This window comes from Gallinula chloropus (assembly GCF_964237585.1).
Source record: "Gallinula chloropus genome assembly, chromosome: 2".
NCBI lineage: Eukaryota > Metazoa > Chordata > Aves > Gruiformes > Rallidae > Gallinula > Gallinula chloropus.
In genome coordinates this window covers 101163176-101190602 of record NC_140086.1, presented here as the reverse complement: position 1 = coordinate 101190602, position 27427 = coordinate 101163176, and the positions used below count along the sequence as shown (strand labels likewise).

Here is a 27427-nt window from a genome sequence, read left to right as displayed (position 1 = left end):
AGGAGGAGTAGTGTTAAGAAAGTTAGTTCCTTACTTTGTGTCACAACTTTGTTCCTCCCCTGTATGTTAGATGTAGCATATGAATACATGTATATGTATATATAGCATAAAAACGCTGTTGTGAGGCAGAAGAAGAAAGTTGTAGATTCAGGGAAGGAAACAATGTGGAAAGACCTTTTTCTTCTAGTAGTGTTCATGAAGTTCTATTTCTTTCTTTATCTGAAGATCAGATTGTGTGGAAATACTGAAGAAATGTGGAGATCATAATAAATTCCCCGAAGGCCACTCAGCTGAAAGTATTTGTGAGCTCTTATCTCCAACAGATGACTTGGAGAACTGTATCCCTTTGGATACATACCTGAGTAAGTGTCAACACACCTATGTAACAAACTAGAAACCAAGATACTTTGAATGTATATCATTGCTTTTAATAACTCCCATTATTTGTTTTTAAAGCATTATTAGTTTTAAAAGCAATTTTAAAATGTTTTCTATCCACATCCTTTTTAGGGTGGGAAGGACTGGCTGGGAGCTTAGCTGTTAGCCAGGGCTAACCCACCACACTTCTCTCTTTGGTACATCACACATTCAGTGCAAGCATACTAATCTGTATCATGTAGTAATCTGGCTTGTTGAATTTCAGTAATCTTTACACACTTGCAAGTAGACTAGTTAATCTTATGTTAAAGAAACTCTGTCCCTCAAGGAGTCATCTCACATGCCAAAAAAGGGCTATAATAAAAGAATCACTGACACCGTTTATTTGGAGGACGAAAGTTGGATCATGCCTGGGAGGACTGATCCCAAATAAATGGCACTTAAAGAACATCACAACTTCTCAATGTACAAAATTGCACTTTTGCCTGATGCATTGTCCTGGTTTTGCCCCAGCTGAGAGGTGGGCACCACACAGCCACTTGTTCTTTTTGGGGAGGGGTGGGGGGGAGGCAGAAAGGAAGGGAGAAGAAAACCCAAGGAACCAAAACCTCGTGGGTTGGGATAAGGATAGTTTACTGAGATAGCAGAAAGATGGATATAACAACGATAACAGAACTTTATAACAAAATATATGAAACTGGTGATACACAATGCTGTTTCTCACCAAACTGCACAGCTCAGACCGTACAGTCCAGAGCTGTCCCGAAAAACCAGACCGTCCCCAAAACCAGGTGTCCTGGAACTTCCTGCTCCTCCCTCCACCAGCCCCCCTTTATGCTGGGCATGACACAATTGGCATGGAATAGCCCCTTTGGCCAGTTCGGGTCACCTGTCTTGGCTGTGTCCCCTCCCTTCTCAATAGCAGGGCAACATGAACAACTGAAAAGTCCCTGACTGCCAGGCAACAACTAGAAACATCCGTGTGATATTAGCACTGCTCTCACCCTGACTCCCAAACATGGCATTCCATTCACTGCTAGAAAATAAATTAACTCTATCCTAGCTGAACCCAAGATGTGCATAAACTCTGGTCTTTAACTGTGCAAACAGAATAATCAAAACCCAAATTAACTCTTGGAGCAATAGAACATGAGTTTAGTAGGTATATGAAAGAATGAAATTTTTGTGGCTCTGTTTTCTTTCTATCGTGTCTTATCCCTCAGTGTGGAACACAATTGTATTAGTAAAATTTGATCTTGATTCTAGAATCCATTTAAATGCATATGTTTACATTATTTTCCAAATCTGCTCTACCCTATTACTACTTTCTATTGCACAGTTACTTCTGTAAGATTTAGACCTTTATAGGGTTTATCTGGTTTAGACCTTTTTCCAAGTTAAATTTTTATATTTCTTTCTCACAATCCCAGGAACTTGAAAAATAGTAAAATTTTGGTTAGTAAGAGCTGCAACTGAAAACATGCTTCAGCAAATAAGTTGTTGCCAGAAAGACCATGTATGGAAGGCTAGGGTGTGGGTTTTTTTTCCCTTTAGCTGCTGCTTTTCCATGTTATCTTCCCTTTCCTTAATCTTGTAACAGGCAAACTTTACTAGTAAATTAAAAGGAAAACAAAACCGAAAGTTATCCATTATAGCAAACTTTGATTAAACATCAATTGTAATTGAATCCTCCAATTTGACAATTATTTGCTTTGGGACTTCTCTTAATTCAATGGCCAGATACTGTCATTTTGTATTTTTTTCATATAGAGAAAATTATTGGGGAAACAAGATAGAGGAAATGTATTGGAGCACAGGAAGAACTTTTTCACAGTGAGGGTGACAGAGCCCTGGGACAGGCTGCCCAGGGAGGTTGTGGAGTCTCCTCCTTCTCTGGAGATATTCAAGACCCATCTGGATGTCTCTCTGTGCCATATGTCCTAGGGAACCTGCTTTGGCAGGGGGGGTTGGACCTGATGATCTCTGGAGGTCCCTTCTAAACCCCTACAATTCTGTGATTCTGTGATTTTTGCTTGTGAAGAATCATCTGGGTTGTCATTTCCAGGACTGAGAACTAAACTTCTGAATTAACTATCTTATCATGTCAGCCTTCTACAAGTTTAGTTAAAAACATTAAAAAATATTTCAGAATTGTTAAAAATGTCAGTTTGTATGTAAGAAATCCTTTGCTTTACTGAAGAAAAATAAAACTCATTTAAATCATAGAAGCTGTATATTCTGTTTTCAGGCCCAAGTTCTTTAGGTAACATTGTAGAAGATGTTACGCATCCGTGTAATCCAAATCCATGTGCAGCTAATCAGTTATGTGAAGTGAACAGAAAAGGATGTCAGTCTGGAGAACTGTGTCTTCCATACCTGTGTGTACCAGGTAAGGGGTTTTCGACTTCAGTTTACCTGAATTTCACTGATAAAGGTACCTTTGTGAAATTTTGTTGAAAGTTTTAAGCTGACACTCGCAGTATTATTGCAATTACTTGTGTTTTCAAAAGCTGTAGCCTACCTTCTAGCTCTTTTGATTTCTCAATATGTTCCTATTTTTATTGTCCACTGGAACATAATGTCTTATTAGAAGACACATTACTTATTTTCCTTCAGAGGAAATGAATCTGCATGTGTGGTCTCTGAGCAGCCGGCCTGCTAGTTAGAACTACAACCATGCAATGCTGCAAATACAGTGCGTCTCGCTGCTGCAGCTGCAGGCACCGTGACATGTATTGCCCTGTTTTCTATACTTTATTAGTCATATCCATATTGTTTTCCTTACTGATGAAAAAATGGACATTATGTCTTGCCTTGATATTAAAGAAAATCAGGCTGTCGGTCTTCAGGGAGGATATTTTGAGGGGCCTAAGAATCTGATCCAATGTAGGGTGCTGCATTGGCAGCAATTTCAGTGTTATATGAAAGTTGAAGATGGTTTCTTACATGAAATTGTCCCAAATCCTTTATAGGCAAGGTCAATTTCTCAAAATCTCTCCGGCAGCTCATGGATGACTAGTTCTGGTCTAAATTAATACCCAAAATTTTTCATAAGAGCTCACTGTTGTTGCTCCACTGGATTCAGAGTGCCCATGTGTAGGGCTTGGGAAGGGGGTGACATGACACATGATGTGTTTGTCTCTCCTTTCTTCTCTCTGCTGCTTGAGCTTGCAGCACTGATGCAGAATCTCTGAACTTCATCTTTAATGACAGAGAGTGCTGTGAGTTCATTGGCTGAAGAAAAAGGCAAAACCGCAAGGCAGGTTAGCTCTGTGTCTCTCCCAAATCTGTATGAAGACTTCTAGTGTGGAGGAAAAAGGCACTGACTTTGAGAAACAGCACAAATATGAATGAAGGACCTTGTGCTGTCTTATCCTTCCACAAGACCCACGGTACCACTTCTCATCAGAGGCGATGTCTGGAGATGCGTGGGTACACACCTGACTACATTTCTGCTGCTGCTTTGCTGAGTGACACTTCTGACACAGCTGCACCTCACTAGAAAGGCATTGGTGGTCATTTGGGAATTTTTATAACATAGGTGTTGTCTAGCTTCTGCTCCATGCATAAATGTGAGTTGGCTGAGGAAGAGAGCCTCACGTAGAACCAGTTTCCACTATCTAACTTTGAAATGGCAGGCTTGGCTGGTGTTGATAACAAGGGTCAAATCTACCAAAGTAGGTGGGAGACTGTAGGATGTGCAACTTCTGCAGCCCCTTCATTGTTCTACATTAGACACCAGTAGTGCTTGCAATGATTTTTCCCCTTCCTTTAAAGCAAAAGGCATCATTCAGTGATGTGAGGCATCAGCTGTGGTTCTTGAAGCGAAGGGGAAAGCTTGCGTTTGGTGATGGCCTGACTGCATGTGTTGAGAGGCCGCAAGAGCGAGAGGGACACTGATTTTTAAAGTGCATTGCATGAAGCAGCATCCTTTCTAAAGGAAGTGATAGATTGCTGTAACTGTCTCACATCAGTTCCCTGAGAGCCTTTTCTGTTCTGGCAGTTCTGTGGCTCTTCAGCAGTTTTCCGGTGTTTTTTAGCTACAAAAGAAGTCAGCTGGGTTTTGCTTCACTTCTACATGTGCTTCATGAAAAAGAGCTTGGGCCCTTCTAAAAGTGAGGGTAGACTTCAACTCATTATTTTTGTGAAGCATTGGGTATTGTTTTGCTTATGTTTCCATGACCCTTAACATTATTTTTGTTTTTCTGAAAACCTAAATAGAGGTTGTATTGTCTTCATTTGCTGCAAAGGTCACTCAGAGTGATCTGAAAACAAGCTTACCCAGAGCCCTTTTCCCTCTAAAAGTTGGAGGTGACTTTTCTGTTTGAATTCAGTCTTTTTATTGGTTGAAAGTTTCAGGGGATTTATTGCAGTTCATCACTTCTAGGGTAATTTTCATAGACTCATAAAATTATTTTGGTTGGGAAAGACCTTTTTAGATGATCAAGTCCAACTTTTAGCCTAGCACTGCCAAGTCTAACCACTGAACCCCATGTATCTAAGTGCCACATCTATATGTGTTTTAAGTACCTACAGGGTTGGTGACTCAGTATGGGCACGCACACTGAATGCTAAGAACAGAAAAACACACCCACTTCCCTGGGCAGCCTATTCAAATGACTAAATAACCCTTTGGATTAAATAAATGTGAATCTTCTATTTATTTTGTTATTGTTTACTTGCAATTTTTAAGTCCTTGCAGTTAAAAAAAAAAGCCAACATATTTTCTTCTTTTGCATTTTATTAATGCAGCTTTCCTGCTTTTTCTCCGTTTCCCTTCCCTTCATATCTAGCAGTAGGTCTTTCAGTGTTCACATAAGATGTACAAGTAGGAAAAGGAGACACAATAAAATAAGAGAGGAGAAATGACTGAGCTTTCCATGTGCGACCCTTTAATTCAGTTTGCATATTGGAGAGAGTGAAGCATATGTGGTGGAGTTTTATATCACATTTCATACTACTACAGAACTGTGGAAAATGAGATTACTTGGGAATTGTTGGCATCACCAGTCTTTTTCTCTGAAGTGACACTTTTACAGGTGCTTCAGAACACTGTCTCAAGCAAGTATCTTCTTTTTCTCCTGCTTACTGCCTCCATGAAATGAGTGAACTTGTCTAAACAGCAAGAGTAAGGCTGCTTTAGGAACACCTGAGCTTTTTCACAAGTCAAAGGGTAGTATTTATTTTGGTAGTGGCACTTGCCAAAGTATTTACTCAACATGATCTAAAATTTTTCACTAGGTTGCAAACTGGGAGAAGCCTCGGATTTTATTGTCCGTCAAGGTACACTTATTCAGGTTCCCTCCTCGGCTGGTGATGTTGGTTGTTACAAGATTTGCACCTGTGGACACAGTGGATTGCTAGAGAACTGCTTGGAAATGCATTGTGTTGACCTCCAAAAATCATGCATTGTTGGAGGACAAAGAAAAAGTAAGTACATAGATCTTTATGCAGCACCTGTTCTTTAATAATGGATTTTGAGGTACATATGAACACCCAGAGGATCTGGGTGCAGAGTTCATCAGAAAATACAAAAGTTAATGTTTGCATCCTTATATATAATACTTGTTTAATTCTTCTATACACTGGAGGGTTCCATTATTTAAATCAATATTGAACTGCATCTGTGTCAACCAGTGAATGTCCTGTGTGAGGAGTGTTCCTAGTACATCATCTTTTCAGCCAAAAGGTCACTGGCTTGCCCCACATCAGCTGCATGTCACAGTACGTGATAATAGGCAGCTTTCTTTTGGTAGAACTTGCTGGTGCCACGTCAGATGATTGAGGTGGGAAGTAACTCAGGGAGGAGCCACTAGGCAAGAGGGATGAAGCAACAACAGCAAAACAAATTGATCAGCTTTAAGTGTGCTGTAGTTCAGAGGTTTAAGCACAGTATGACTGACCACTTCCTGGATTCCAACTTTGCCAGTACTCTCCATATGCTTCTAACAGCATTTGATATCCAGGGACCAACAGAGGTTTCCAGGGAATAGTATGAGATAAGGCAGAGGATGTGATCATGCTTCTCGTGAATATTCTACCAGATTCTGTTCACTGCTTCAAGACACACACCCCTTGAGCAGAGGGTAATTTCATCTCTAGCCCCAGATGGTTTAGGGGGGGTTTGGGGGTTTTTTCCTTCCAAGGATTTTAGTTTGGGTTAAAAAAAGTCAGAAACTTTTTATCCTGGGCTATAACCTCTGGGAAGAATTTCCACATGTTAAGTTATATGTGTTGTCTTGGGGTTTTTTTTGGTCGGGTATGCAAAAGATTTCTTTTAATTTGAGTCTTTATTAGTTTGTTTCATCTTATTCCTCTTAGTTCATGAGATTCATCCTGGATCCTGTATTGAAAAAGCTGATGAATGGTTGTGACCTATTTGCCTCTTCTTCCAGACCTCTGTTATATTCCCCTCAGCTTTCTGGGCTTTTCTGTAAGCCGGTTCCTATTCAGTTAATCAGTTGTATGCTCTTTGGCCATATTCATTACCCTAGTATGTACCTTTTAGTAGTTCCTACGTTTTCTTTTGAAACGGAAACTGCATCTTCACACACCATTCACAGTCAGGTGCCCAATCAGGTGTATGTAATAGCAAAATTGTGTTTCGTTCTTACCACCCTGAACATTATCTTTTCTCACTACTAATTCTATTGAGGTCACGCTTTTGCAGAGCTACCTATTGTAACACCATGGTCCGGTTCTCAAGTGGAAATGGTCAGCTCACAGCTCATTGTTTGAATGGTAGAGAATCATTTTATGTTCATCCAGTGAATTTCCTCTGCTGCATGCCTTCCTCTTTGCACAGGGTGGTGAGATTTTCTTGCAGTACTTCATTATTTGGTCCTTTGTAGCTTAATGTTGTGGATAGACTTTCTCATGTAAATGCTTGCATTTGTTTTTTGGATGATATATAAATATGTGGAAGAGAGCACAAACTGACTAGATCATGGAGACCTCCATTTTCTATTTCTTCTGTTTCACAGTTACTTACCCATGTGATTGCCTGTTTTTCTCATCTCTACTTTTTTTCTTGAAGGCCAATGTTAAGGACCTATTAAATGTCTGTTGACTATTGACGTGTATCAACCTGATGCTTTGTTATCCACATCCTCCTTCAGATAATCCTGAAAGATTTGGTTTGTGACTTACACTGGGGAAAGGAACCACATTTTTTGTGCATCACATCTAGGTGTGTGTCCACTGATGTGATCTCTTCTGCTGTTACCACATTTGTGTTCCACAGAATCCAGTTTACCTATCTTTACTATCCACAGAAGCCTTTTATTTTAAAAATATACATAGTTCTGCCCCTTATTGGTATCCAGACTGCTTCTATTAGCAGATTTTTCACACCTGGCTTCATTTTTGGAGTTTTTTTGGTGAACGTTTCTGGTATTGCAGTGCTTTGCGTTTGTCTTTCCAAGAGCTGCTTCTGAGGCAGGTTGTTGAACACGTGTCCTGTAAGAAGGTATTCAACTTAGGCTTTTATCTCCCTCTGCAGGGAATAGGGATGCAAGAAAGTCTTTTACTTCTTGTTGTTGTTGTTGACTTATCTTCTGAGTGGTTCTTTGTGTATTGGTCAGGTAGATGTTCACTGTATGGTTCTCCCTCCTACCACAAACCCTGCTGTAGGTGTAAAAGTTGCATAAAACTAGTTACATCAAAATAGTTGTTGATGTCTGAACTATGGCATCAGCAAAACCAGTAATTGTTTGATGTATTCCCAATAGACACACACAGAGAAGCACATGAATACACGCTGCTAACATGGCCAGCCACACTAGTCAGCACAGACAGAAATCAGTGCTGATACTGGCACCCAGATCGACACAGAATTGACACAAACATGAACATCACGCATGGCCCAAACCTGTTCCTGTTTTGCCCCTGAACAGACATGAAGCCTGCTAATGAAACACACCTACACAGAATAGAATTCTGTCTGGTAGCAGACACTAGATGCACAGTTTCTCTGCTAGCTGCCCCTCAGATGCTAGGCTCTCAGAACTGGTGGACCCATGAACTCCCAGGGTTTGTCTTTCCACTCCAGTGGCTGGTGAACAGATCTTTTATCCTATTTAACAATTCATCCAGCTTAAAGTTAGCATTCATGCATGTGTTCAGAGTAGGAAGCATACACGAAAAAAGGGTAAAAATAGGAATGAATAAAGATAGAGGATAGATTGTGGTGATTAAGTGCAGGTTTCAGTCAAGTGTGCTGACCCAGCCCCCTGTCTACACTTAACGATTCCCTTTTTCTTCTTTTACCTCTGCCTTCCTACACATCTTCCTCCTTAATCCATCTTTATTCCTGCTTTTCCTCATCTTTGGTCTTTCCAGTAACCATGTCATAATAAGTCTTGCACAATCCCAAAATTCTCTTCCCTTGAAATCACAGAATAAATCCAATAGCCCTTCAGGCAGTGATGTTGGTTTAGTTTGCATGGCGTTTTGGTGAGGGAGTTTCTCTAACTGAGCAATACTGGTAGGTTTGTAGGTTTCACACCAAGGGCAGTGGTTTTAAAAATGTATTTAAAGGGCTGATCTGTTAACATCTACAAACAAGTTAGAAATACATACCTGTCCCCTGCACTTGGATTGTTTTGAAACCTTCATAGCTTGCAGTTAAGTACCTCAAGGCGGACGGTGCTTTCCAGAAAAACAACTTAGTGTATTTTTTAATTAATATTAAAGAAGAATTATTGTTTAGCATATTGATCAGTGGGGCTAACATATGCTTGAAAATGAACATGTAAGTGGACACATTGCGATAACAAAAGCATGCTGAACACTGATTTTTTTTTTTAAAGTCTTCCTCAGCATGGTTGGTTTAGACCTTTAGGCTGATTTCTTTCTCCCAGGTAACAGTAAGCTGATCAACTTTTTGTTTTAACAATTAAAAATTGCTAGCTATCTATTTCTTGATTTAGGCTTAAATTACTAATTTTCTAAAATAACTTTCCGTTCAGAGTTGGGTGTGCATGGGTAGCAAGTGTTAATTGGGTTCTACCTAATTGGAGAAGTTGAAAGAGACTTGATAAATGATGATTCTTAATTGATCATACTGATTTGTTTTCAGATTTATTCATTGCTCCAGAAATTAAAGGAGGTTTTTTGTCATGCAAACTAACATGGTGCTCCTTGAAAAGGAAAATAAAATAAAAGCTACTAATGTGATAGGAAAAAATCTGACAAAATGCCTGGAGTATCAAATGGAGTCTGTGCTAAGCTGTAACCCATCTGAAGCTGATGCCTTTGAATCAGTTGGCAAGCAGGAGATTTTCTGTTAGGAAATGGTTACGTATTTCAGCTCTGGACATTGTTTAGATCTGTAAATCAGCCTCTTTGAATACTGTGAGACTGAAGTCCAAGCACAATTAAAGCTAGATTAGTATATCTAGTAAGTCCAAAATAACTGAGTGACTTATTTTTACCATGTAATAAAGAGTTACTTTGATGTTAAGAAAATCTTAAGATGCAGGGCACTTCTTGTTTCATTTGCCACAAATGTAATTTTCCAATTGTAAAACAAACCCTGAAATCATGAGAGAGTAGGTAATTGGGGTATTTATTTATCTTAAAAGATACCAAGCAGATCTAAGTAATCAATTGTACAATTAGTTTCATCATTCAGGAAAGTCTGCATGTAATGTTCCATGCATTTACAGTTTCATGGTTTCATCAAAAGAGGATAAAAGTCAGCCAAAACACACTTAAAATTTATTTTATCTTGTTTCTTCATGGAAGCAGAACACTGAAAACATCTATAATTTAATGATGTATTTAATGGCCAGTTATACAAAGTATCTAGTGAAAGGAGATGCTTTTAAATAATCATTAGCAAATACATTATTTAAATGGTAACCAAAACCTTTTACAGAACATTCTGTCTGGAGAAACTTGCACTTTTTCAGATTATGTGTGAAAATAATTACAAAAATATCTGGAGTTACATTTGTGTTTGTTTCCTCAGTGTACAGCTGTCACTTGTGATAAGCATAACAAAAATATGCTAAAATCCATGTTGATAAGGTGATCAATTGGGGAAAAAAATTACGGTCACCATATGAGTCTTTTGTAGTTACTGTGTTTAATTCGTTTATGTGTCAGTTTTAGAAAGCTAGGGTTTGGTCATATAATCTGACACGTGGTTTGTAAAACCATTCTCTATAAACCAAACAACCCTGAATAATTTATCTGATGCTGGGGTCTTTTATATTGTGAATTGAGTGCAGTAACAAAATGACTACTGATGAAGAGGACTCTTTGCTGAGTGCACACTTCTATAGTCAAAGCCAACAGTCTTTCCAAGTTTTCAGGTGGATTACAAGTCAGTTATTTGTTTTGCTGAAGAATCACCTAAGAAATCCTGGTTTTAGCATTACTCTTCTCTGCTGACAAATTCCTTCTTCCTTGGGTAGTTTTGTGACTTAAGCAGAGGGGGTTTTTTGTGCCATGGAGGCTTTCTCTTCCATTCTTTCTTGTTCTGCCGTAACTTGTCTAGGAATACCTCTTCTAGGTCGCTCATATGCTGAGGATTTTCCTTGTGCCCCTGTAATCATAGAATCATAGAATGCTTTGGGTTGGAAAGGATCTCAAAGATGATCTAGTTCCACCCCCCTGCCATGGGCAGGGACACCCTTACTAGACCAGGTTGCCCAAAATGCCATCCAACCTGGCCTTAAACGTGTCCAGGGAGGGACTTCCACAACCTCTCTGGGCAACCTGTGCCAGTACCTCATTACCTTCATAGTAAAGAATTTCTTTCTAATGTCTAATTTAAACCTCCCCTCTTTCAGCTTGAAGCCATTGACCCTTCCTTGTCCTGTCATTCCACTCCCCCATGAACAGTCCCTCTCCCACTTTCCTGTAGGACCCCTTTAAGTATTGGTAGGCTGCAATTAGGTCTCCCCAGAGCCTTCTCTTCTCCAGGCTGAACAAACCCAACTCTCTCAGCCTGTCTTCATAGGAGAGGGTCTCCAGCCCTTTGATCATCTTTGTGGCCTCCTCTGGACTCACTCCAACAGCTCCATGTCTTTCCTGTCCTGGGGACCCCAAAGCTGGACACAGCACTCCAGGTGGGGTCTCACTGGAGCAGAGTAGAGGGGCAGAATCACCTCCCTTGACCTGCTGGTCACACTGTTCTTGATGCAGCCCAGGACACAGTTGGCCCTCTGAGCTGCTAGTGCACACTGCTGGCTCATGTAGAGTTTGTTGTCGACCAGCACCCCCGTGTCCTTCTCCTCAGGGCTGCTCTCAATCCATTCTCTGCCCAGCCTGTAGTTGTGCTTGTTTGTCAAAAATTCTAATCCTTAATTTCAACCCTTTGAAAAGAGATTAGAAAGAATTGGCTCTTTTTTATTTTTTTTAAGGCACAGTAACTCCCATATTTTCCCATATATAATAGGAGCTCTATTTGTTGTTAGTCTTTAATAACTGACCAGGTTATGGATAGATTGGCTGTGGCCAATGTGAACTGATTTTACATAAAACATAGCACACAGTGAAAGGCAGCCACACAGACAGCTCAGAAAACCAAACTGGAATTGCTAAATTGAAGAAAAATTCCCAAAGTTTACAAATTGGTTCTAACTTATAAAATGCAAAAATTAGGCAGGTTGCTCCATCCTCAAAAGGTAGCTGTAATGGTGGGAGTGGCACCATTAAGGGCAGTGGGTAAAAATGGGCCTCTGTAATGCGTGTGTCTTGTGTTGAATCTGGTTCTGGGGTTCTGTTCAGCTTCACTACGGTCTTGTTCCCTGCTTTGGACAAAGCTGCACAGTAACTTGTACTACTGCTCCCTGAGGTTGGAATTAGAACTATAATGGATGATGTAAACCAATACTGGTGCTTTTTACCTCTTGACAATAAAGCACACACAGAGGAAAGAAATGAGCACTACAGAGGAGTTTCACATTGTCCGTGGCTGGAAGTTTAGCAGTCGTACGTAAAATTAATTTAGGAGAAGAATATATCTCTGCAAAAGCTTTACCCTTAAAAAATGGAGCTTGCTAGTGAAAATGTGTACAAGTACTATGTACTATGCTACCACTTTCTGTTTTCTGAGTGTATTTCTTTTTGCAGCTTTAAACTGATATTAAAAAAAACAACCCAACTTACACAGGCTTTGAAAGGATAAAGTGTTTGCCTCCTAGTTTAATTAATCAAATACACATGTGAACAGACTTTAAATGAATAAAGAACAACTTGAAATCTAACACAAGCTGAATAAGGGAAATTACAGGAACCATTAATATTGAAAGAGTATGCAGTCTTCTGGTATATTTGCATTCATTGTATGCATTTACTTAATTTCTTTTATTTTAAGGCCATGGAACATCCTTTAATATAGATTGTAATGTCTGTTCATGTTTTGCTGGAAACTTGATCTGTTCTACACGTCAGTGTCTCACAGAGAATAGTTCAGAAGATGAACGTCAGAAATTTACAGGTAACTTTCCAAACAACAGAAACTACAAGTTTACTATTCTTAGAGAGAGGATCTGCTTCTAAGTTCTCTCTACGGTATTAATGGAAAATATATGATGATTTGTAATTTATATGTTCTTCTAACTATTTATTTTTCTTGTGTCCAGCTTGTACTACAGAAAAAAACCCAACCCATATTTAAAAAAAAAAATCAGTACTGAAAAATAAAACCTCCGGTAATATGTAAAAATAGGTAGAGACAGGGTAATGCCTCTGGGGACAAGAGATGAGGAGTTTAGGGGGGGAAAAATGGGGAAAGGTAAGTAGAATTAGAATCATAGAATGGTCTGGGTTGGAAGGGACCCCAAGGATCATAGAGCTCCAACCCCCCTGCCACAGGCAGGGACACCAACCTCCAGGCCTGGATCTACACAAGGCTGCCCAGGGCCCCATCCAACCTGGCCTTGAACACCTCCAGGGACGGGGTATCCACTACTTCTCTGGGCAGCCTGTTCCAGAACCTCACCACTCTTTCTGTAAAAAAAACTTCCCCCTAATATCTAATCTAAACCTTCCCTCCTTTAGCTTTAGTCCATTCCCCCTTGTCCTGCCATTATCTGCTCTTTTAAAAAGTTGATTCCCCTCCTGTTTGTATGTTCCCTTCAGGTACTGGAAGGCTGCAGTGAGGTCCCCCCGCAGCCTTCTCTTCTCCAGGCTGAACAAGCCCAGCTTCCTCAGCCTCTCTTTGTAGGGCAGGTGCTCCAGCCCTCTAATCAGCTTTGTGGCCTCCTCTGAACCCTCTCCAACAGTTCCACATTCTTCTTGTATTGGGGGCCCCAGACCTGCACACAGTACTCCAGATGGGGCGTCACAAGGGCAGAGTAGAGAGGGACAATCACCTCCCTGTCCCTGCTGGCCACTCCTCTTCTGATGGAGCCCAGGATACCATTGGCCCTACGAGCTGCAAGAGCACACTGCTGGCTCATGTGAAGTTTCTCATCCACCACAATCCCCAAGTCCTTCTCAGCAGGGCTACTCTCAAGGCCCTTGCAATTAGCAAGGAGACAGGGCAGAAACGTCCCTTCCTGCTGCTTGTAAGAGCACGTATGCTACAGTATTGTTAGATTATAGGAGGGAGGAAGTGTCAGAAGACACAGCACATCTTTACATTTTCTGGAAGGCAAAGATATCCTCACAACCCCTTTCTGTCATAGAAAAAGTGTGTACCAAATTCCTGTTCTCTGTGTTGCTTTTACAGGTTTACCATGTAACTGTGTGGATCAGTTTGTACCAGTGTGTGGTCAGAATGGACGCACGTACCCGAGTGCCTGTATAGCTCGCTGCGTGGGGCTCCAGGACAATCAGTTTGAATTTGGATCATGCATTTCCAAGGATCCTTGTAGCCCTAACCCGTGCAATAAAAATCAGAGGTAAAAGCAGAATATGTTTTTAAGCTTTTTCTGTGGCATCATCTACTTGTGCAGCAGATTCAATGTGCTGTATATTGTTGTGTTCTGCTTTTGAGGTGCTCCAATAAAAATAACTGTTTGAAATAGCCATCTCTTATCAGAGTTAAGATGAACTGTAATAATTGCCAATTCTCACTTCAGTTTATGTGGTGCTATATAATTTAAATTCATTATGCAGATCTCAGCTTTAGCAATAAAAGAGAACTGGTACATACTTCTGAAAATCAAACTTTGGGAGAAAATTATTAATTTTGCTATTTTGTTTCTCACCTCCTTTTAGTAGTTAAAAAAAAAAACCCTTACACCTGAGTTCAAGACTTGGATTCAGTCTTACTAAGTCAATCTGCAGGTTTTATCTCTAAAACAAGAAAATATCGATCTCTCTGGAAGTCTTGAGTTTCTTTTAATTAGATTGATACCTTTTGAAAACCCCGTCTGTACGATCTCTGTTTTTTCAATGTCAAAAAAAATCTAAATATGTATAGACAAACATATTAAGATGAAAATATGCTTTGCAGTTGTGTCAGGAGGAAAGAAAATCTGGCCTTTCTTACAGAAATGTGTCTGTGGCTCATGGTATTGGTCTCTGTCTTCAATTTTCTGAAGTGTTGTGCAATACTGCAGTGTCTTCTGAATTTGTACATTTTTGTTTCAAATGAAAGCCAGCATAAGGAGTTGTGTAATGCTGTGTTTTCATGAAAGCTGATTATAGCATTTTTTTTTCCCTTTTTCTGCACTTGAAATCCCTTGATGCCAAAAACTGCAGAGAAGACACTGTTGTTTTGTAGCTGTAATAGCCATCATGGCAGAGAAAACTAGAATTTCAAAGCTGCCTTGTGGATGTACACTTCTTACCTTTTTTAATTGGGAAAATATAGAGAAGTTTTTCAGTTTTATGGAATAACTATTATGCTTAGAACCTTAACTTATCTTTTCAGTGAAGGACTATACACAATACATTTTTCCAGGTCCATTTGATAATGTAACGTAAACTAAACCTGCTCGTTTTAAAATCTCTGAAGCACGTAGAATCTATGTGAGATCTTATATTCCACTTGTAAAGTGTTTAAACCTCAGAACTTCTTAGTCTTCCCTAACATAAAAGGAAAATGCAGTTTTCAGAGAGAATATAGATGTATTGCACATAATCTGTTCTAATTTATAGAAGAAGGTGGCTCTTTGAAAAAGCCATCAGGCTGCTGGCTGGCATTTCTCTAGCAGAGGGATGTCTTGCAGGCCATGTGGCAAATGTTTGGCTGGTAAGACCATGGAAGGTACATATTTAAGATACAGGCAAAAGTATTTCTGCCATTTTTTTGTTCTTTCCCAATCATCTGTGGTGGCTTGAGAGGGAGGACATGCCAAAAAAGGAAATTGGATTATTACTAGATTTTTTTTTCCATTTGTTTACGGGCATACTCAAGATTCAGTGATGTACTGAACCTGCAAAACTAGAATCTGATTCAATATTTGTAATTGAAGCCATATAACCTCTTAAGTCTTGTTTTCACTACCTTCTGGAGGAAGGGTGAGCTTAGACCTCTGCAATACAATCTTTTTCTCTTGCAGTTCGCTGTTTTCATGTTTTCTGTAGTTTTTCTTAAATATGCATTTACAAAATGAAGCTTGGGAGTAGGTAATAAGTTTATCCAAGTCTTTTTTGAAAATCTATTGAAAAATAATTGGTAAATATTAATTTAATGGAAACTGTAGTTGTGTTTACATACATGGACTGAACATGGTGCGAACCAGTTTCAGGCTTGTGCTGAGACCTGAAATTGGCTATTCAGAATGCTTTATAACACGTGTTTCCTGCAGCTCTGCTGAACCATATATAGCTCTAAAGCCCTGGAAAAATGATCCTGTGATATGAGATGAAATTATTGTTACTTTATGCAGGTGCATACCTAAGAAACAAGTTTGCTTGACCAGTTTTGGAAAGTTTGAATGTAGCCAGCATGAATGTGTGCCAAGGCAGTTAAATTGTGACCAGACAAGGGACCCTGTGTGTGACACAGACAATGTGGAGTACAGCAACTTGTGTACTTTGTACCAAAAAGGAAAGAGCTTAGCATACCGAGGACCATGCCAGGTAGGAAGTGGTTTTAGCAAATCTTATTTGTTCTTTAATGTTTAACTGTGCAACATTCTGAGGTTTATGCCTACAAAATGTTTTCATTGAGAGTAATACTTGAAAAATGTGATTTTTCACTAAAAACCTCTAAAAAAATTATATTTAGAATTCTCTGTGCCTACTTTGCTTAACCACTGTCTCAAAACCAATCAAAAGCTTTACTTACCCTTTTTTTGGGATAATATTCTGATATCTATATCATCTTCCTGTATTTTTCACTATTAGAGCTTGCACTGCGATATATTTGCAGTAAACAGTGCAGTTTATGAGCAGGTTTAGGGTTAGGCTTGCCTTCCATCCCACCAGCTCTGTACAGTGTTGGTAGACAAGCTATTTCTATTGCTTTGCATGAGAAGTCAGGAGCTGCTATATTCAGAGCTGCTGGCTTTACCCTTAATGGGCTGTTCATTTCCAGGGTGTTCTCAAATGGTGAAGATTAATTTGAGACCTTCTCTTGGTCTCAGCTGATAGATATTCTTAGAAGTATAGAATTTTTTTCAGGATTTTTCTGTATTATAAATGCTCTTGTTCTTTTAACTCTTAAACTCTTCTTAGTTTCTTCTGCCTTTTTCTGTCTTTATGCCTTCTTTGTCTTGCCCTTTTTCAGCAACTTCGTTAAGTATAGATAATTCTTCTCATGGTGCATCAAATATCTCATGAGATACTCAGAGAATGTTCAGCCCTTGCACAGTAAGAATCAAAGGAATATTGCATGGCTTGTTTTCTTCTCCAGCAGTTGCATGTATAGCTGTATCCATGTTCTCAAGGTCTTTGACACTGGTAGCTTCAAGTTTTCACACTTCCTTTCATAGCAAAGATGACTGCAAGATATGAAACTTTTTGGGGTGCTTACATTTAGTTGTCCTCTGTTTTGTTGTTAGCTTAGACATGTAACATAGAAACCGTAACTGTCTTGCTTTTTTAAAGGATATTCAGTGATCATATAGCTATGGTGACTTACTTGAAATACTAGATAGTTATACCTTGTTTGCAAAGAGTCAGCAACTCTGTTTGCCTCCAATGTACAGAAGCTTAAGGTCTGACCTCTTGAATATGTTGGACACATGAGCACAGACAGGATAGGAAGAGACATTTTTCTTTGATTTTTACATATGTTTTAATCAAGTGACAGGCTGTATATGTTTTTCTGAGAGAAAATGGACACAATAAATGCATTTTTATAGATGTAGAGTTTTCAATAATAAATATATTTTTGACAGAGGTGTCTGGTAATGAATTTTTATGCTTCTGAAATAAATGCATACATTTAGCTTCTCAAATAATGTGTTAGAGAAACATAGATTCATAGAATCATTTAGGATGGAAAAGACCTTCAGGACCTTCAAGTCCAGCTGTGAATCTTAACGCTGCCGAGTCCATCACTAAGCCATGTTCCTAGTGCCACATCTGGTCCCCATACCTCCAGGGACAGTGACTCAACATGGGCACGCACACTAAATTTTAAGAAAAGAAAAACACACCGAGATGAATACAGAAATTATTTTAAAGTCGTTATATTATTAAGAAATACTATAATAGCAAATATTATTGGATGGGACCCTGGGCAACCTTGTCTAGATCCAGGCCTGAGGTTGGTGGCCCTGCCTGTGGCAGGGGGGGTTGGAGCTCTATGATCCTTGGAGTCCCTTCCAACCCATGCCATTCTATGATTCTATGATTTTATTACTAAATTTCATTAATACAATAATGTTTTATTTATTGCATAATGAAATTATCATTACCTTTAATTCCTTTTGTAAATAAGTTAATTTAAACGACACGGTCATTTTGTTTAAGCATTAGCACAGAACAAAAATTGTTGTTTCCCAAAACACACCCTATTGTATGTTTCTCAGATTCCAACTTAACATTTTTCTGTCAACTTCTGCAAGTACTTAGCCTGCATTTATTACCCACTCATAAACTGGCCAGCTATCTACTCTGGATTTCCTGCTTCTTTTATGTTTGACGACATGATCAGCAAATTCCCGTTAACTTTAGTTTGCCTAATGCTGAAGCTGCTCTGATATTTTGCCTGCATCATGAAGAAAATGGTCTTTGAAACCTTTCTCTGTCCTTCAGCCGTTCTGCAAATCAGTGGAACCCGTGTGTGGGCACAACGGGGAAACCTACAGCAGCGTCTGTGCGGCCTACTCTGACCGCGTGGCCGTCGACTACTACGGGCCCTGCCAGGCCGTAGGCGTGCTCTCCGACTATGGATTTCATACGGAATGTGCCTTCGTTAAATGTCCCCAGCTGTCTGCTACCGGCTGCAAACCAGTTATTGCACCAGGTATGTTACTCCGCCGTGGAAGTTTACTGCGGATAGGAGAGAGTCTCCAGGCTGTTTGTATAAATAGATGCATATTGGGAACAAAACCTTGTGCTTTGCAATCCTGCCTTCCATAACGTCTCTGAGACGTCTAAGAGAAAGGATGAAGTAGGGTAGGGAGGCTCTTCAGATGGATCAGAACAGACTGGACCAATGGGCTGAGACCAATGGGATGAGGTTTAACAACACCAAGTGTAGAGTGCTGCACATGGGACATAACAACCCCAGGCAGTGCTACAGGCTTGGGGGAGACTGGCTGGAGAGCTGTCAGGCAGAGAAGGACCTGGGGGTCTTAGTTGACTGCAGGCTGAATATGAGCCAGCAGTGTGCCCAGGCAGCCAGAAGGCCAATGGCATCTTGGCTTGTATCAAAAACAGTGTGGCCAGTAGGTCTGGGGAGGTGATTGTGCCCCTGTACTCGGCATTGGTGAGGCCACACCTCAAGTTCTGTGTGCAGTTCTGGGCTCCTCACCATAAGAAGGACATTGAGGTCCTTGAGTGAGTCCAGAGAAGGGCAACCAAGCTGGTGAAGGGGCTGGAGGGCAAATCCTGTGAGGAGCAGCTGAGGGAGCTGGGGATGTTTAACTTGGAGAAGAGGAGGCTGAGGGGAGACCTTACCACCACCTACAACTACCTGAAGGGAGGTTGTAGAGAGGTGGGTGGCAGTCTCTTCACCCAAGTGACAGGACAAGGGGAAGTGGCACAAAGCTGTGCCAGGACAGGGTCAGATAAGATGTTAGAAAAAAAAATTTATTGCGAGACTTGTCAGGGCCTGGAACAGGCTGCCCAGGGAGGTGGTTGAGTCACCAACCCTGCATATGTTTAAAACTTAGGGATATGGTTTAGCATAGAATGGGAATGGTTGGACTCCGTGGTCTTAAAGGTCTTTTCCAACCTTGTGATTCTGTGAAGTGGAGGTCAAAACATAGGGCTGGGACAAGCCTGTCTTCAGAACTTGGCTGAGTAATTCCCAAGTGGTATGGCCTTGTCTTTAGGAGTCAGACTCCTTCAGTCTTTAGAAACTTGCAGCTGTCCCCACAGGGCTGGTTTGGGAGAAATGAATGAGGTCTGTGGTGTCTAGGGCAGAATCTCACTCGGAGTCATATGAATAATTTTTTGGAACTGGCAGCACAGATACCACACTGGGATGCCAAACTTATCGTCAAAGTAGACTTCCCAGAAGAACAAAATTATATTTAATTATAAGGCAGAGTACACAATACCGTATGTCATTTACAGTATTGTGAAAGAGGAAGACACTAGGGGTAGTTTTGTGCCATTTTGAACTGGGTTTTTTTTTACTTTCACAAACTTTCTTCATGAAGCTGACAGTAACTAATCATAGGTAATACATAGAGTAAGGAAAGCTCATTTTTTTAGGAAGAAAAAGTTATGTGCATTTTTCTTGTCTGCTGATTTGAAGAAGGGTCTTTGTGCTATTATTTGTTCGGTGTTATATTTAATATTTTAAAAATTAATCTGTGAATGTGAATTATATGTAAGCTGGGGGGATCAATTAAATACACAGTCATGGGTAGAAAATTGAAATGTAAGCCCTTTGGTTTCTGAGAAAGTGAGGAAAAACAACAGGAGAAATATGATGCTTCCATGTGGAACACAAATCCATCCTGCAAGTCCTTTTTTGCTCCTCGTTACATAGACATTCTAAGCTCCAGCATGGCATAACTGCATAAATTAATGCTTGCAGCCTGTGCAATTGCTTCTGTCCCTAGTTGTTTCAGCTCTTGAAATTCATCATTTCTGTAGCTGCATATGCATATAAAACCCTGCCTTGCACTAAACACAGTCCCTGTGGTTTTTAACTTTGAATAACGTATTGCCTGGAAAAAAAATGAAAATTCATCTTGTTCCTTCATGTTGACAGTAGTAAACGTGTGTTGAAAGGTCACTGGTTTTGCATTATAAATGTTTTCAACATTAAAAAAAATCTTGGAAATTGTTCTGCTATCAGAGTGGTTAACATTCAGCTTTTGACCTCTACTTACTTAAAAGTGAAAGAAATATTTTTGTTGATTTCTGAGATTGTTTTTATTCACACAGGAGCCTGCTGTCCACTGTGTGCTGGAATGCTGAGAATCTTGTACGACAAAGACAAGCTGGATACTTTTGCAAGGGTAAAACATGCCTTATGTTAAATAAAACGTGGAAAAGTCAAGTTACTGTCCACTCCCTCCTGAAAAGATAACACATTATAAAACCAATTATTTTTCAGTGGATGGTGTGTGATTTTATTTTTTTTTTCTTTATGCTGTTTATACTTTGCTTTCTGAATATCAAGTATTGGATTGGATTAAAATGCAGAGAAAAAAAAATCAGAGCAGGCACAAACAAGCACATTCAGGCTTGCAGCTTAATGACTGACAGTAGTAAAGATAACTGATACAGGAACTGCATCTATCCCATGGTAGTAATGCGGCACGTGTTTGTTATTTGTGGCTTTTTGTTAAGATTACTCTGCTAGCTCACTATCTGTTAATGTGTCTTCTGTTTAAATTGGATTGTTTTACACTCTTTGGGCTGTCTAGATAGTTGCCACCACTTTTGTTGCTCATCAGCTAAAATTTTGTGTTTAATTTAGTATCTCTCTAAGTTAGACACCAGCATCCTTCATTGCTGGTCTTTGAAATCCTCCAGTGTAAGGTGGATCTTCTGCTGTTGACTGTCTGACACTGGACACAGCACAGTAGGCCCAGACTCCACATGTGGTATTTAAAAAGATTGCACGTTACTGACCCCAGCTTTTATGCTTCAGTATTTGGAACAGAGCAGGACTCTTGATTTTTGGCATGACAGCACAACAGAGTGGTATGATGATTCTGCCTCATGAAGCAAAATAATTCATGTTTGCATCTGAACGTTGGGGGTTTTTTTTTTAGTATCATGGAGATAATTTCCCCAAAACAGTATAAATTTACCTTAGCCAATATATATGTTTATTTGTTAGAGGGAATTGGCTGTTGTTGTAAATGCACAGAAAAATTTGCCTTAAACAGAACCCCTGGAGAATCTAGTCCAACCCTCTGCTTAAAGCAGGGTTACCTCCAGTTAGATCAGTTTGGCCAGCTGGATTTTTAAAACCTCCAGGAGCAGAGATTCCACAAGCTGAATGCTGCTGGACTGTCTCCAGTTCATCAGTGTGGCCTGGGGAGGTGTGGGGGGAGTAAATAAAGGGGACAGTGACTCCTGCTGTCTCTGTCGTTGTGTTTGGCCTTCATCTCAAGGGTGTGCTGCTGATTGATGTTCTTCTGATTTCCTCTCAGAGATTTTGTTAATAATCTCATGTAAAATAGTTAAATCTCATTTATTAACACTCATCTCCCCTGATTCCCTCAGTTGCATTGGTGTGCAGCTCTTGCTTTTGACACCATACGTATCCATATAGTGTAGACGTATCTGTAGTACTGGTGAAGCATCTCTAGCAATGATTCCATCTAGCACACATTCTAGCCAGCCCATAAGGGCAAGGAGTAGATGTATGCCTGATTTAGTTTAGACAGGTGGTTCGTACAGAAAAAAAAAACAATTCCATCACTGAAGAGTTCTATAAATCTTGTTTTCTCCACCCCAGCCTTCTGGCTTTTTTTGCTAAGCTAGCAGGCAACAAAAGTCAGCATCTACACAGAGCAAAGAAACATTAGAGATCTGGTAAAATTCTAATTTAATCTATTAGATTTCTAATCTAAGACATTAGAAGCCAAGTTTGATGTTATCAGTCACCCTTAAAGCATCCATGTGCTTCTGTTTTAAGACTGTCTCAACAGGGTTTGCTGATCAGTCAGCATGACTATATTTTAATGGGGCAATGGCAAGGAAATCCCTCAGAGATCTGGTAAAGGAAGTGTTGTGTGACAACTCACAAATTTGATTCGTGTAGTCTCTTTGGATTTCCCAGGTGTCCTTTTGTTTAAGGTCCTCTACCAGGGGTCTTAAACAAAGATATAGTAGGGTAAGAAGGATGGATCTCTTGCAAATAAAGCTAGAAAACACAACACAACAGAATGACCAAAGTCACAACTGAAGTATTTGTGTTGGTGCCTGTTCTGTTCAACACATCCAGAAGTGACCTGGAAAAAAGACAACCTATAAGCTGTACAGTCTTTAAACAGACTGAGCATCTACAATCAAATTGCTGTTTGTCAGATACAGACAGCAGAAAATAGGTAATAATTTAAGAAAAACATATGTTCACCTGGTAGTTACGTACTGATCTTCCATGGTGAAGAGCTGAAGCCCAGTGGGAAAGGGCTCACATTGGAGAAGTTAGTGAAGGGACTGCCTCCTGTGGGTGGGACCCCATGGTGCAGCAGGGGCAGGGTGTGAGGAATGGCCCCCCGGCTAAGGAGGAGAACATCTCATGAGGAACTGACCAAAACCCCTATTCCCCCTGTCCCTTCACCATCCTGGGGAGGGGAAGAAGGGAGCAAAATCATGACTAAAGTGAAGTCTGCTCAGAAGGGGGGGGTGGGGGAAGGTGCTTTAGGATCTGGTCGCACTTCTCATTACCCGACTCTGGTTTCACTGGGTATGCAGTGCAGGGTAAAAAATGAGAGTTTTCTTTTTTCTCTTTTTATTCCGTCTTGAGCTTGTTTTGCCTGTGACATTAACTGCAGAATGATCTCTCCCTGTCCTTATCTCGACTCCTAAGCCTCTCAATATGTATTTTCTCTCCTGTCCAGCTGAAAAGGGGAGTGACAGATCAGCTTTGGTGGGTGTCTGGCCTCCAGCCAGGGCCAAACCACCACAAGCAGTTTAATGGCTGAAACAAATTTTCTGGCAGGACATAAAGTTATTAAAACTGAAGAGGAAAAACGTAATTTTGCATAATATCACATCACCAATGAAATTCTTTGTTGTCTTCCAGGTAACAAATAAAAAGCCCATCACCGTGCTTGACATACTTGAAAAGATCCGGCTTCACGTCTCCGTGCCACAGTGTGATGTGTTTGGATACTTAAGCATAGAATCCGAAATTGTCATTCTTATCATCCCTGTGGATCAGAACCCCAAACCTTTGCAGGTAAAATATGTTACTGTTTTGTTTACCCAGCATGGATTTACTTCATCTTTGTATTTTTACGCTTCACTATTCTCAATACAGGAGTTTTATAATCCTGCATTTTCCTGTGTGCTGAGTACATGGGGATTTCTCTGGTGGCTCTGATTGGAATAGCTTGTGTTATGGATGCTGACACGTCTTGAGAATTCTGCTTTTCTGATAAGAGGTTTTTGAGTGTGGGTAGCAAGAGGGTGGAGGTGAAGGAAGGCCAAGGGTAGAGCAGTATGATTTTTAAATCTGTAAATGCGGAACCCTTAATTTTCTGTGGTTAAAATAGCAGAAAATGAAAACTAATGAAGATAAATTATTGAATGACCCCTTCACTTAATTGTATATTGAAAGGATACCTGCACACGAAATGGTACTCCTTTGTCTCTGGTGTAATGGTTAAAAGTAGGTTGAAGTATATGTGATCACAGAATCAGAATCACAAAACCATTTGGGTTGGAAGGGACCCCAAAGACCATCTGTCACGATCCACAACCAGATAGACTAATTTGGCAGAGGTTAAAAACCCCCTTGCGTTCCAACCGACCTCAGATTGCTGGGGGTGGCTGGGCTTAACTCCTGAGTGATGTCCCAGTAGGTGTTGTGTCGTGACCAGGTCTTTGCAAGTCTGGGGAACAGAATTACAACTCAAAACAGAGTCAACTGTCAAGTCACTTTATTTGGCCTGCAACAGGTGTGTAAGAGAACAGGGGGAGAAAGAGAAGAGAGGGAGAGAGGAGGAGAAAGGGAGAGAGAGTGCAATAGCTACCACCATGGATCTGTGGTGTCCCATCACTCCAGTTGTCTTCAGGCCCGGTGGGGGAACGTTCCTTCTCATACTGCAGGAGCTCTTCAGGCTCAGTGGGGGAACGGTCATCCTAGAAGATCACAAAATCCTATTCAAACCTTAAAAGGGAAATAACATTCCAATCAGCTTCCCAGCCTACTGAATTTTGCTGTGTGGCCACACAGTTGCATTTTACCTGACAAGAAGAGAAATAATCCTTGTTCTTGTTTCTCAGATTGAGGCCTGCAATAAAGAAGCAGAGAAAATAGAGTCCCTGATAAACTCGGACAGCCCGACGTTGGCATCGCACGTACCGCTGTCGGCTCTAATTGCATCCCAAGTACAAGTCTCACTGAGCATTTCTTCTCCTTCTGTTAAAGCGGTGCCCGTTCTGCACTCCCTGTCCATAAGCCTTTTATTCACCTTGTCAGGATTAATATATTCTATATAACTGCTTTAAAAATATGCATGAGCGTTGCAGTGTTCCACGTTTGTGAAGAACATTCAGTATTGTTGATCCACTGAACCAGAAAACAAAAAATTGTAGATTGGATGAACTAATGAGGTGATCCTTTTATTCATTACCAGCCAGATGCACAGCATCAGCACAATTAAGACTTTTTTTTTCCACTCCTCCTGGAAACACAAAAGCACTCGGGAACATTCCGGCGTTACGGATTTCTGATTCCTTGTGATAAGGGATCTTTACAGGGGGCTCTTTTTTTTTTATTATTATTATTTCTGCAATGAACAAAAATAGTGTTTTGACGTTATTGAAGAATGTTAGTTTTATGTTATTCAGATAAATATCTGACAACAAAAAGCACGCACCTATTTTAAACATCGTTGTTTTGGAAGAAACAAATTGCTGCTACTTAATTAACGTACCAAAAAGAAATTAAGAGTTTATTCTCATGTAAATAAGCTTTCATATTTTATTATGAAGAAAACTAACTAGCCCTGGGCCTATTTTAGTAGACATCTTTACTTGGACTAGTGAAGATTTGCAGGATGTTGGGCTCGGTGCTTGTAAAATGACAATCAAGCTCTAAACTAGTACCTGACTTCAATGAAGAAATAATGCTCTTTTTATAGTTTTGTACATTTCAGAATCTCATGTTGGATGCAAAATTATAAAGAATCTCAGTATCTATATTTAAGTGCCATTTAAAATATTGCAGTATTTGCATGTTATCTAATTAAATTTATACTTTAAATGTTTATACAAACAGTATGTGTTATTACTTATTGTATTTTATGCACCTGACCTTAGTCTACATGAAGTATTTTATTATCAGTATTATGATAGCCAACTTCTGAAGTATATACAGAAAAACTTATTTTTGCCAAAATGCTGAACTTGGAAGAAAGCACTGAAAACCTTTTGAAACCTGTATGTTGTAGCATGTTTGTAGCAATTATTTTCTGCTAAATCTTTTAAATGCAAAAGTATTAAAGCTTTTTATTTTAATAAAACACTTTGTCGTGTGCCCTTGTATACAAATGCATGTAGTTTTGGAGAATTCAGCAATACAGCATATTTTTCTCTGAAATGGACACTTAAAATTAGCTGCAATTATGTGTGCTTATGAGTCACAGGGTTTAATGTTTCTAAAGTACAAGGGGGCTCTCAAAGTGGTGGTTTTGGGGCGTGTATTTCACCAAATGTGTCACACATGCTGAAGTTGGTGCTGTGACTGTCGGGCTCTAGAAGAAGAACATGGGTGTCTTTGTCACCTTACCCAAGAGGGCCCCATAGCCATCTTCAGTTTTCATTTGGAAGAGGCTTCTCTCACCTACAGCTGGAAATCTGCACAGATGTGAAGGACAGGGTTGCTACCTTACCTGTACCTGCATTTTAAGGCTCAACCTCCTCCAGAGGAAACTTGAGTGCCTCCATGTGTATCCTTGGAGGCCAACAGAGCCAGTTTCTTTGAAACCTACCTCAGCTGCTTTTCTAAGCAGATCCCTGTTGTTTGTTCCCTCCTGATGAGAGAGGAGCCCTTTTTTATTCTGAGTGCAGTGCTACTCTGTATGTAGAGTTTCTGGGTACTTCTGGTAGATGAGTACACATGCCCATAATCTTTGGAAGTGTTCTTGCCAGGTAGCTCCAGGAAGACTCATGCACATAATCATCAAAGCCTGGATACAAAAAATCTGTTGAATATCCTGATCTGTTTCTGAAGTGTCTTATGTGGATTTTTGAGAAACTTGGGCATAAAACCATAATAAAGGCATCTGAAAAGCTTTTTGAACTAAAAAGGCTTAGATGATCTTACAGAAACCACAACCAATTCAGATGATTTATTGAATTCCTTGGGGTGTTTTGTTTTTTTTTTTCCAAATCATGACCTAGTATCTCTTCAACATGTAGCCTGTTAAGTTGCTTAGCATTTAGGTGAAGCAGTCTGGTGCCTGCTAAAATGAAAGGAATTATAAATGTCCTAAGAAAATAGATATGTATATATATGTGTGTGTGTGTGTCTGAATGCCACACTGGAAAAAAATAGTTCAGAGCTTAAAAAATACCTTTTGTGGAACAGAATATATAGTGATATACTTTATATGTATATATATACACATGTATATATCTGTGAAGATTTTTCTTCAATGAAAGAGAATACCAAAATAGTAACCTCAGTTCTGGAAAAAGCAGGATTTAAGCCCAAAGATTTTTGAATTCACGTGCAGGTGCCCAGTACTTACTAGAAAAGAGTGACCGTTTTGAGTGTTTTTGTTGAATACGTCCAGAACCAGTGGGATTTCATACAGTCCTAAGTTCCTGGGCATAAGACCAGCATCCAGAGTGTGCATGGCTTCAGTTCTTTTTGGTG

At 39.9% G+C, this 27427-nt stretch overlaps 1 protein-coding gene across 2 annotated transcripts in view; it reads left to right on the top strand.

Moving 5' to 3' along the window:
* Positions 1–25315, top strand: part of RECK (reversion inducing cysteine rich protein with kazal motifs) — a gene marked incomplete at its 5' end in the record, with an annotated part of 67019 nt that extends 41704 nt beyond the window's left edge. For both annotated transcript variants that reach the window (XM_084279744.1, XM_084279743.1), the window contains 10 exons: positions 226–362; positions 2627–2767; positions 5620–5808; positions 12707–12829; positions 14066–14237; positions 16176–16368; positions 18493–18703; positions 20803–20876; positions 23624–23779; positions 24829–25315. In XM_084279744.1, coding sequence (XP_084135870.1) covers positions 226–362; positions 2627–2767; positions 5620–5808; positions 12707–12829; positions 14066–14237; positions 16176–16368; positions 18493–18703; positions 20803–20876; positions 23624–23779; positions 24829–25044 — 1612 coding nt within the window. In that variant the 3' untranslated portion in view covers positions 25045–25315. The remainder of the gene's footprint in view (positions 1–225; positions 363–2626; positions 2768–5619; positions 5809–12706; positions 12830–14065; positions 14238–16175; positions 16369–18492; positions 18704–20802; positions 20877–23623; positions 23780–24828) is intronic.
* Between the last annotated feature and the right edge of the window lie 2112 nt (positions 25316–27427).